We start from the raw sequence: 12,238 nt of genomic DNA on the forward strand, positions 1-12,238 counted from the left end.
ACATGTAGAATTACAGCTCAGGTGTGTAGTCAATGTGTTATACGTACAGCTACAGTTTATGTGTATAGTTACAGTGTGTTATATGTAGAGCTACAGCTCATGCGTGTAGAGTTGCAGTGTGTGTGCATGAGGAAATCGGAATCCACAATACAAGAGACAAGCACCCACCACAGGCTCCAGGCGCCCTGATGCCTCCTACCCCAATTTGTCTCTGGTCCCTCCCCTGCAGTGTGCTGGTGTGCGTGCTGATTGCATATCCCCAGTCCTTCTTGACAACCGAGGGACTCTTTGTGGTGAGCCTGTGGACAACTATGCTGAGTTAGACCCAGACTTTGGCATTTTCTGTCATTTCCCCAGTCTCTCACCTCCTCAGTTCTTCCCCTCCCATCAGCAGGAAGTCATGGCCCCTGGTCAGCATCATCTGCTTGGGTATTACCAGTGACCTGAGCAGGGGGAATTAGAGGTGGGACAGAGAGAGAATGAGGCAAACATTCTATCCCGGGAGTCGAGAAAAACTATGGCCCTGGCTGAGAATGGATCACAACTGATGCACAGGAGCCTCGGCAGAAGAGATTCGATAAAGTTTCCTGCACTAAGGGGAAACCTCAGGCCTAGAAACTGGACGTGTCTCACTTCCAGTGCCACTGTGCAAGGTGGAAGTGGAGCTCCACACAGAGCCACTGGGGCCTGTCCTTCTTTGGCCATCAGAGCCAGCTAAGACCCACTTGCAATGACAGTGCAGAGGCAGCTGCTGGAAGATTGCCCTTTCACCTTGGAAATGAGTGTCTCTGTAGCTGAGACGGTTCTCTGCCAGCATATGCCATGTGGCGACCTAAAGTCACCCAGGCTAGGCTTCCCTGAGAAAGACCCATTGTATCCTTACAGGACAGGGACAGACAACGGGACCAAACTCCAACACTGCCAAATGGCCACCCATTCCCGGGGACAGGAAGGAAGGTTCTGTGTCATTTTGAGTTGACACTTTGGCAACTAGGCTGTAAGAGGACACATCTTCCCTGTGGACAGGGTAAGCAACCAAATGCACCCAGAGGCACCCCAACTGGGATGGGAAGAAGCCCCAAGGGAGCCCGCCGCTCTCCATGCCTGGGCAGCCAGCGCTGGCGTGGTAATTGAATTAAAACAAACTGCTCCTGGAGCACGGGGGCTGGGAGGAGAAAGAAGTGCCTGTAAATTCAGGTGAGGACATGAACACTAGCAAATGTGGCCCCGCGGCAGCGCGAGTCTGGAACTGGTTTGGCGGCCACATTGAGGGGTGCGGGGCTCTGGCACGTAATCAATTCCTGCAGGCAGGGTCCGCTCCAGCACTAATGGGTTTTAATAAAAACCTCCAGTTGGGCCAGTAAACCTCTTATTAAGCTGTTTTTATTTAAGAGCAGAGAGGGTACAAGGTCACAGAAGCATTTAACTCACAACAGCTGCAGGAGGCGCGACAAGAGAAGTCCAGGAGTTGGAGAGTCCGGGCGTAAATGCCCGCCACAGCCACAGCTGGTGAGTGACTGCACGGCCAACTGGCACAGTGCTGAGCCTGGAGGAGGGTTCCGCTCCGCTAGAGCTGCACGTGGAAAACAAGGTGAGCCTCACCTGGAAGGCCCCTAGGCACATCGACAGAAGGCAGAACTCAGAGCATAGTCTGTGGGTGCCCCTCACCAGGGGCACAGGGAAGCAGGCTGCTGGATCTCCACACCCTTAGGACAGACCACCTGGCCCACTCTGAGAGGTGCCAGCACCGCCTGTATGTGCTGGTTAAACTCTGAGAGTCCTCCACACCTCCTAACCAGGACCCCTCCCACCACACGGGCGCAGGGTATTTGAGGTGGGACCTATGCCCCCTTTACTTCCTGGCTGCTCTGATCAGGCTGGAGTCGCAGGGAGCCATGTTGGCTAATGCCACCACCCTGGGGACCAAAACTCACCTTTCACGTGTTGTTATTGGGTGCTGTCAAGTCAATTCGGACACATATCACCAGGTGACAGAGTAGAACTGCCCCATAGGGTTTCGCAGCCTATAATCTTTAGGGGAGCAGGTCGTCATGTCTTTCCTTTTGCACAGCTGCTGGGTGGGTCTGAACCACCAACCTTTGGGTTAGCAGTGCTTAACCACTGCATGGCCAGGGCTCCTTTCCCATGTAAGAATACATCAGTACTTCATGGACAGCAGTTCCACCACATGAGGAAGGACCCCACACCAGCTCCTCCAGTTGCAGCTGCAAGCTGTGTGCAACTAGGGACAGGTACCTTGTGGCCCCTTCCAACCAAAGAGACCCCTGTTTTCCTGCTTTCTGCATTGGAGGCCTGTGTACAATTCAATCTGTGAGCTCTGTTTAAACAGAGAGTGCTGCAGACCCCGGAAGCTTTTCACGACTCTCCTGACGCCAACATCAAGCTTGAACAGCTGCTTCTCCAGAAGCGTTCTCACTTCTGGCTCCCAGCACCCCCATCCCGAATCTTGAGGGCAAAAGCTCTGAAAAGCACAGATGACCAGGAGAACATAGAGACACCATCCTTGAAAGAAAACTCCAAGTCTTACATCAAACTTGCTAAGGAAGCATATCGTACCAGTGAGCTGTGAGAGTTGTAAGGCCTCGATAAAGAGACATCTGCAAGAACAGTCGGTGCCGGGAGCGGGCAGAGACGCCGGGCTGGAAGGACAGCCCTCGTCCATCTGTAGTACCACTGTGAGGTCAGCATCTGATGTGGGGTGAACTGTATCCCCTCAAAAGACGCACTGAAGTCCTGACCCTGCACCTGTGGGCACGACCTTGTCTAGAGGTACAGTTTTCCTTTTATGATCTGTTAAGTCACATGAGGTCATGTGGGAATAGAGTGGTCTTCATCCTCACCTCTTCTGAGTGGTGTTTTACAACAGCGGAGACAGAGTCACATTCAGGGGGAAGAAGATGCCACATGAACATGTATCTATGAGCCAAGGTTCTCCAGGGCTACGCAGAGCTGGAGGAGACAAGGAGGAATCCTCCCCTACAGCCTTCGGAGGGAGCTCAGCCCTGCCCACACGATTTTGCACTCCCAGCCTCCAGAACCGAGAGGCAATAAATTTCTGTTTTTTAAAGCTGCCCTCACTGTTGTTCTTTGTTAGGGCCGCCCTAGGAGACTAAAGCCATCTGAACATGTCCGAGTCCATTAAGCTAGAGAAAATTCACAGAAACAACAGTGCGTTCCAGCCCGAAAACACTCCAAAGGCCTCAGGAGCCTCAAGAGGAAGCGGCCGACACCCCAGCAGACCCCATCGTCCTCCTCGCCTAGCACGATGAGCCTGCAGAGGGGCCCCAACAACAGGGGGCCGGGGACAGTACACACACCAGGGTTCTCGGTGTGAACCCCAGCTCCCACGGTGCCCCACGGGCTGCTCCAAGTCCTATGGGGCATGGCCTCCCATCACCTGAGCCTGCCCTCACCCAGCACAGCCGTGGCTGCTGTGGACCTGCGCAACCCGTCCTGGCAGCAGGGCTTGCCTTTGAGTGCAAATTCTGTAGAAGCATATAAGGAGGGAAAAGGTAACATACCAGGTATCATTATATGACCCTTGAAGTGTCCTAACCCTGCACTGGGCTGACCAGGAGCCCCTTCCTGGAGTGCCTCTCCCTTCTAGAACCAGGTGCAGGCGCTAAGCCCCAGGTGAGCACACTCGTGCACTGGGCAGCATGAGGGGACGGGGGCCGCACATGAGGCCATGCTGAGCTACCCGGCATCAAGCTGCCCAGCTTGCCAGGCTCCTGAGTCCCTTCCAGATGCGGCACATGGACAGCATGAAGGGCAACAGGATTCCTGCCTGGCCGCCAAGTATCAGAAGCACACTCCACTGGGGGCAGGAAGTGGTCAGCGCCCACAGAGCTACTGAGTCTGTCGCTTTCCAGCCTCGAGCTTTGAAGTTCACATGGCCACATGGAGTGGCCTTCAAAGCTCTCAATCTTTAATGCATTCAGCTTCAGAGGAGCTGGGGATGCGGAAGCTGTGTCACAACAAAGGCTGTGGTTTTCCTGGGCTCTGGGAAAATCCAGCCCCCATTTGTATTCACCTGACTCAGCAATCACATTATCTGCAAGTGGGGAGGAGGGGGCCCTGGGGCACAGGCCCTCACCGATTCCTGAGGCCACCTCAGCTGAGAAGAGACCTTCTGAGGCATAGAAGGTTCATAGAAACTTAAGTGTTCAGTCAGGCCTCTGGTCACCACAGTGAATGCTCTTTCACAGGCCCTGTAGTTGGTTCTGAACCAGTCTTCTGAGCTCCTGTACCCCAACTCAGCTCTGTCAACACAATTCTGAAACCCCTGTGCCTCTCCACAAGGACATCTGGTGAAACAACCTTGCTAAGCGCTTGGCTGCTAAACAAAAGGTTAGTGGTTCAAACTTACCCAGTGGCTCCGCAGGAAAAAAGACCTGGTGATCTGCTTCTGTGAAGATTACAGCCTAGGGAACCTTATGGCGCAGCTCTGCTCTGTCACATGGGGGCTCCATGAGTCAGAACTGACTCAACAGCACCCAACTACAACGTAAAGGGGTTAGGGTGCAAAGGTTTGACTGCAGTGACACGTGGGGAAAGTAACACTGCTGCAATTTCAAATAAATAAGTGAAATCTCGTAGAAAAGAGTCTTTGTTTATCTTAATGTTCGAGAATACAGGTTTCTTTGAGGAGAATTTTGACACACATGCGGTAGCCATGAGTCAGAACTGACTCTACAGCAACTAACAACAATACCTTTTACTCAAACCACAGGAGCTATCTGGGGACTTTACCAAAACGGTTCCATCAATTCCAATTCACGGCAGCCTCACGACTGCTTGATTGGTTTCAGCTGCCAACCTTCAGGTTAGCACTCGAGTGCTGTGATGGTTGGACTGTGTGTCAGCTTGGCTGGGCCATGATTCTCAGTGTTTTGGCAGTTGTATAATGTCGCCATCACCTTCCTGTTGAAATGTGATATGTGATCACCCCCATGATGGAATCTGCTAAGTGGTACCGGCAGGGGTGGGGCCTATGGCAGCTGACCGCCCCCTTAGCCTTCATCTCTCTACCTTCCACTGCCTACTTCTTTCCTGCTCGCCTTGCAAACGTTGTTAGCTTATTCGGGATCCAGCAGCTGTCTCTTATCTGGCCTTTGGTTCTTGGGACTTGAGCTAGCAGCCTACCTGTCCATCTTGGGATTCGCCAATCTTCATAGCCTGTGGGCAAGAGTCCTGCTCCCCGACCTGCCGATCTTGGGTTCTTCAGCCCCTGCAGCTAAGTGACTTGGGAGAAACCTTGTGGTCTTGCCTGCTGACCTTGCAGATTCCTCAACCATCACAACCAGTGAGTGGGATCCCTGCTCTCCAACCTGCTCCTCTTGGGTTCACCAGCTTCTGCGGCTCCACGAATTGGGAAAGGACTCTATCCTGATCCAACGACTTGGGACGTTCCAACCCCTACAATCGTGTGAGCTGTTTCCTTAACATAAATCTCTCTCTATATATTTATACGCATTACTGGTTTTGCTTCTCTAGAGAACCCAGCCTAAGACAAGCGCTTAACCATCTGTGCCACCCAGGGTCTGTGGGGATTTTGTTCCTGTTATCAGTTGCCATTGATTCCGACTCCTGGTGACCCCATGTGTGCAGAGTATAACTGCTCCATAGGGTTTTCAAGGCTTTAACCTTTGGGAAGCAGATCACCAGGGCTTTCTTCCACAGGCACAATACTGGAGATGGCACAATGCTCCAGCAGATATACGACTCGCCCTCCCACCACCTTCCCACCTGTAACCTAAGACAGAGTGAGATACACGGTCCAAAAGTGGGAGACAGGTGCTGGGAATATGACTGGGTGCAGCTCCTTCCCGCCAGGGAGCCCAGATCTCAGATCGTCTGGGCCACGCAGAGCACTGAGGCCTTTATAATAAAAGCCTGCCTCTTCCATTCCCTCCCTGATGTCTGAGAGAATTTGGGGGTGTAATGGATTGAACAGGAGCCCCGGTAGCGCAGTGGTTAAGAGCTATGGCGAATTACGGCTGTTAACCAAAAGGTTGGCAGTTCAGATCCACAAACCACTCCTTGGAAACTCTATGGAGCAGTTCTATTCTGTCCTATAGGGCACCTACGAGTTGGAATCGACTTGACAGCAGTGGGTTTGGTTTGTGTTTTATGGATTGAACTGTGTCCCTCCAAAATATGTGTTTTAAATCCTAACCCTTTATAACTGTGGATGTGATCCCATTTGTGAATAGGCTCTCTGTTATGTTAATGAGGTCACATCAGTATAGGGTGTGTCTTAAACCAATCGCTTGAGATATAAAAGAACAGATCAGGCACAGAAGCCAGCAAGTGCAGATAGGGGAAGACATAGACGCCACATGAGATCCCCGAGGAACAGAAGCTGAAAGAGACAAGGACCTTCCCCCAGAGCTGAGGAACAGAAGCTGATAGAGACAAGAACCTTTCCCCAGAGCCGACAGAGAAGAGAAGGCCTTCTCCTAAAGCCGGCGCCTCCTGAATTTGGACTTCTACCCTCCTAACTGTGAGAAAATACACTTGTTTGTTTAAGCCCCCCACCTGTGGTGTTTGTTAGAGCAGCACTAGGAAATCGAGACAGGGGTCCTTCTTCCCAAGGACCTCAAGATGGGTGAACTCCCACCTGCACTGTGCCCTCCATGGCCTCCCTGGCTTTTATGCAGACTGGAGAGCGATGCTCCCCTCACACTGACCCCGTCCTCTGTCCTGTCTTTCCGGGGGCTGCCTCCTCTGACCCTCTAGCTGGAAAAGCCAGCAGCCACGGTCCCACAGCCAGCTTGGTATCTGATCAAAAGTCCTGCTCTGCATGTTTATGTTGGGTTTGGACATTTCCCAGAGCATGAGCCAGGGGAAAGGCCTGAAACACCTCTACCATAAAAGTAAGAAAAAAAAAAATGCCATTGCCATCGAGTTGATTCCAACCCAGGGACCCCATGTGACAGACTAGAACTGCACTGTATGGTTTTCTAGGCTGTAATCTTTACGGGAGCAGATTTTCAGGTCTTTCTCCTGTGGAGCTGCTGGGTGGGTTCAAACCGCCAATCTTTCGGTTAGCAGCCAGCGCTTAACGGTTTCTGCCACCAGGGTGTCTTCCCTCCACCGTACAGAGCCCAAATGAGTACCCTATCAGAGTGGCCCTACCAGGGTTACCAAAGACAAAAAAAACAAACCTGTTGCCGAAAATTCCTCCTCTATGTAGAGATTTACACGTGGCTCAAGTGCCCATGGGGGACTTGGTATGGTGTCTAGCAAGGTGGGAAAGACCGGAGGATCCTTTCCGCCTGCATGACTATCACCATGCCTGAGGGGGTGCAGTGCGTGAATAACATTGCCTGTGGAAGTGCTCATTACAATATGACTGGATGTTCATCAACAGGCCTGAGAGAGTTGGGTGGGTGAATAACATCGCTTATAGAGGTGCTCATTACAATACGACTTGACAGTCACCACCATGCCTGAGAGAACTCCTCTTTCCCAGCAAGATGGAGATGGACTTCGTAAGCATGAGGTGGATCTGAAAGCTCACAGTTCACAGGTGTGTTAGCTGATCATGGGCAAGGATGCTGGCTGGGGTTAGAGTCCCAAGGGATAATGACAAACATCACATCAGAACAACGTGGTGCATTCCTGAATAGCTGATTGTAAGAGCTCAAACAATAGCAAGCTGAGAAAAGCTGGGGGCGGGGGGCACATATATAAAAAAATATGCATACCTCGACGGCGGAGGGGGACATATATATACACACACACACAGAGGCACACCCCACCAAAGGGGGGATGTATATATATACACAAAGATGCACACCTCAGCGGAGGGGGAAACACGTGTGTGTATATATATAGATAGATATATAGATGCACACCCCAGCAGAGGGGGGATGTGTGTATATATATATGTATATATAAAGATGCACACCCCAGCAGAAGGTGGATATGTGTGTGTGTGTATATATGTATATATATATATACACATAAAGATGCATACCCCAGTGGAGGGAAGACACATATAAAGACGCATACCCCAGCAGAGGGGGGACATGTATATATATATATATATATATATATATATATATATATATATATATATATATATATATATATATATATATATATATACAAGGATGTATACCCCATCAGAGGGGGGAACACGTGTGTATATATATAAAGATGCACACCCCAGCAGAGGGGGGACATGTATATATACATAAAGATGCATACCCCAGTGAAGACACACATATATATATAAAGACACATACCCCAGCAGAAGGGGGACACGTGTGTGTGTGTATATATATACATATATATGTATATATATAAAGATGCATACCCCAGTGGAGGGCAGACACAAGTATATATATAAAGAGGCATACCCCAGTGGAGGGGGGACATGTATATATATATATATAAAGATGCATACCCCAGTGTGGGGGGGACATGTGTGTGTATATATATATATATATATACACACATATATATACACACACACACATATATGTAGACGCATACCTCAGCGTGTGGGGGGAGAGCACATGTGTATATAAAGATGCATACCCCAGCACACAGCGTTGAACTCTCATGGAGCTCTTTCCTAGATGATGTTCACTTACCAAAAGCATACCTGAAACACAAGAGGAGGAAACCTATTAAAATTTTGGTTTGATTTGTCCAGCAACTCTGACACATTAGAGTGCCGTACTCACCCACCCTGTAAAGCGCCTGCCCCAGTGAACCCGGGACAGTGCCTGCCCAGGGCAGAGCTGACTGCCATCCTGAACACTAGTGGGAGGTGACGTCAGAGAGGGGACCTGACTTGGAGGACTAAGGTAGATAGTAAGTAGCCAGGATGTCTGCTAGATTGCCCCTGCATAAAGAAGCTGCAGCAAATTCACCTTCTCATGTCCCCCACCCCATAACAGGCCAATCAAAACATATTTTGAGTGAATATAAATAACACTAGGTTCCTGGGTGGTGCAAATGGTTTGTGCTCGACTACTAACCAAAAGGTTGGAGGCTTGAACCCTACAGGGACACTGCAGAAGAAAGGCCTGGTGAACTGCTTCCATATTACAGCAAAAAAAACCCCGAGGGGGCAGTTCTAATCAGTAACACATGGAGTTGCCATGAGCCAAACTGACTCAACACAACAGGTTTTTTTTTTTTTTTTAACGTTAATACTTGGTTTTCCTGCAGCATAGCTTCAATCAAACACCGCAGAAAAATGCTATTCCCTGGAATTTGAAAGGCTGGAAGGGTACCCCACTACCATTAGCTCAGGTTATTACAGAAGGGACCTAAAGTAGGAGGATTTGGTGGGTTTGTCTCCACCGCTAATGGTCTGAGAAAAGTCTGTCTTTACTCTGGATCTCCTCAGCACAGTGAGGCCCTCAGAGTCACATGGGCTCACATGGCACCTCCTTCACTCCACACAGGAACACCTGATGTGCGAAGGACCCAATCACAGAAGCAGACATTCCTACGGTGTCAGAGCTAAATGGGGGCAGAGGCTGCACATGACTGGGACACAGTCTCCCTCTTGCCTCCACCTGCGAGATCTTTCCAATCTGCGATTTGGATGGGAGAAGAGAAACTACTAGAGCAATCTTTACCTCCTACAGCCATCTTTATTGGACATTGTTGCCTGTTACTCAGCAATGAAAAGGAATGAAAGCACTGATGCGCTACACCACAGGTGAACCTGGAAACAAGACGCCAGTCACAAAAGGCCATAGAGTGTACGATCCCACTTATAAGAAAACGTCCAGAACAGGCAAATCCATAGAGAGGAAGATTAGTGGTTGATAGGGGCAAGGGCAGGAGGGAAAGGGCAGTAACTGCTGCTGGGCCCAGGATTTTATTTGGGGTGATGAGAACGTTCTGGAAATAGAGGTGATGGGTACACAACATTGTGACCATGTTAAAAAACCACTGAGTTATTGACTTTAAACGGTCAATGTTATGGTATGTGAATTATCTCAACAAAGATGTTGAGAAGAAAATACGGCTGCCTAGTGGAACGTGTGTGACTGAAATGACAGAACATCACTGGTGGGAGGCAGGGCTGTGGGAGCAGGAGAAACAGGAGCCGACCTGAGTGAGGGGTCCTCTGGCGAATGTGGGAGCCAACAGCCGATCACCGGGTACATCATCGCTCCTGCTTGTGAATATGTTTGTGATTTTCCAAAAGTAAAACTGAAAACAGAGACACTGTGGGCAACAGTAGGAGAGACATTTGAGGCAATGGGGAGAGATGAGTAGGGCCTGAGGAAATGATTTTAAGAAATTATGTTCCTTTACGGAGTCAGGGGTGCTGAGGCCCGGAGGGTTTTTTTTTTTTTTTTAATTTTTATTGTGCTTTAAGTGAAAGTCTATAAATCAAGTTAGTCTCTCATACAAAAATTTACACACACCTTGCTATATACCCCTAGTTGCTCTCCCTCTGAGACAGCACACTCCTTCCCTCCACTCTCTATTTTTGTGTCCGTTCAACCAGCTTCTGACCCCCTCTGCCCTCTCATCTCCTCTCCAGACAGGAGTGGCCCACATAGTCTCATGTGTCTACTTGATCCAAGAAGCTCATTATTCACCAGTATCATTTTCTATCCCATAGGGCAGTCCAAACCCTGTGTGAAGAGTTGGCTTTGGGAATGGTTCCTGTCTCGGGCTAACAGAAGGTCTGGGGACCATGACCTCCGGGGTCATGCTAGTCTCATTCAGACCATTAAGTCTGATCTTTTTATAAGAATTTGAGGTCTGCATCCCACTGCTCTTCTGCTCCCTCAGGTGTTCTCTGTTGTGTTCACTATCAAGGCAGTCATTGGTTGTAGCCGGATGCCATCTAGTTCTTCTGGTCTCAGGATGATGTAGTCTCTGGTTCATGTGGCCCTTTCTGTCTCTTGGGCTCATAATTACCTTGTGTCTCTGGTATTCTTCATTCTCCTTTGCTCCAGGTGGGTTGAGACCAATTGATGCATCTTAGATGGCCACTTGCTACTGTTTAAGACCCCGGATGCCACTTAGCCCGGAGGGTTTTTGCTTGTCTGTTATTCTTTTAGTCATCCCTAACCCATTAGACATAAAAGCCACTCACGGGTAAGATACACAATGTCTGGGACTTGTTCTTAACTCCAGGAAAGAAAATCTGGGAAGGGATAAAGGCCAAAGCCCAGGACCAGGAAGGCTCCTCACGCCACCCTCTAACTTAGAATGTGTCATAAAAACAACACTCTGCTTCTTCCTTGAATCTTGTCCAACCAAAACATGATCTACTTTTACAGATCAAATACATCTACACCTTATAATTTTTCATGGCGCTAGCAAGACAAAGCACCAGTCTGTCAGTGTATCACAATGAGGTGGCTTCTGTGTTGCTGTGATGCTTAAAGCTGTGCCACTGGTATTTCAAATACCTACGGTGGACAGGTTTCAGCAGAGCTTCCAGACGAACAGAGACTAGGAAGAAACACCTGGCAATCTACTTACTAAAATCAGCCAACGAAATCTGTATGGATCACAACAGAATACTGTCTGGTATAGTGCTGGAAGATGAGGCCCCTAGGTTGGAAGGCACTTGAAATACACAGTGATCGCAACAACGGACTTGAGCATACCAGCAATCATGAAGATGGCACAGGACCAGGAAATGTCTTGTCCTGTTGTGCGTGGGTCACCATGACTTGGAGCTGACTTGACGGCACCTAACAACAACACAAACAGTGACTGCTGCCTAGCCACCGTAAGGAGGAAGGCCCTGTGCCCACTTGCTGGCCTGGGGTAGAGACCAGCGTAGGGAAGGATGGTGGGACCAGTACTACAGGCCTTTGCAGGACACTGTTACATTGAAGTCCCTGAGCCAGAATAAGCTTTTCATCATCGATGCTCAAACCCAAGCCCTGCATACAACGCCACTCAAACTAATCCTGGTCCCTCATCGTCTGTGTGGACAACAGCACTGACCCATGTGGTCCTGGTCCCTCGGCACCTGTGCAGATGGCAGCAAAGGCTAGTGGGTCTTTGACATTGACACTGTCCTCCTAGCCGAGGAGGAAGGAAAGAAGTGGCCACAGCACTTCCTCACGGGAAGGACGACCCCCGAGACTCCCTGACATTCGGGTCAAGTGTCTAAAGATAATCTCCTTTTGGGGGGCCGGGAAGGTAAAGGAGAGTAGAAATAATCTCTTCTTCTTTTCGGGGGCCAGGAAGGTAAAGGAGAGAAAAGGAC

At 49.7% G+C, this 12,238-nt stretch overlaps 1 protein-coding gene across 3 annotated transcripts in view; it reads right to left on the reverse strand.

Annotated features, from left to right (window-relative positions):
- The window catches only part of LMF1 (lipase maturation factor 1), a 101,776-nt gene that overhangs the window by 71,314 nt on the left and 18,224 nt on the right, over positions 1–12,238 (reverse strand). For 2 of the 3 annotated variants that reach the window (XM_003417699.4, XM_064295311.1), the window contains exon 3: positions 8,628–8,638. In XM_003417699.4, the coding sequence (XP_003417747.1) occupies positions 8,628–8,638 (11 nt within the window). Of the gene's footprint in view, positions 1–365; positions 444–1,431; positions 1,589–8,627; positions 8,639–12,238 lie in introns of those variants that run through there. The other variant, XM_023557560.2, reaches the window with a different exon arrangement.

The sequence above is a fragment of the Loxodonta africana genome, chromosome 12 (genome assembly GCF_030014295.1).
Source record: "Loxodonta africana isolate mLoxAfr1 chromosome 12, mLoxAfr1.hap2, whole genome shotgun sequence".
Lineage (NCBI taxonomy): Eukaryota > Metazoa > Chordata > Mammalia > Proboscidea > Elephantidae > Loxodonta > Loxodonta africana.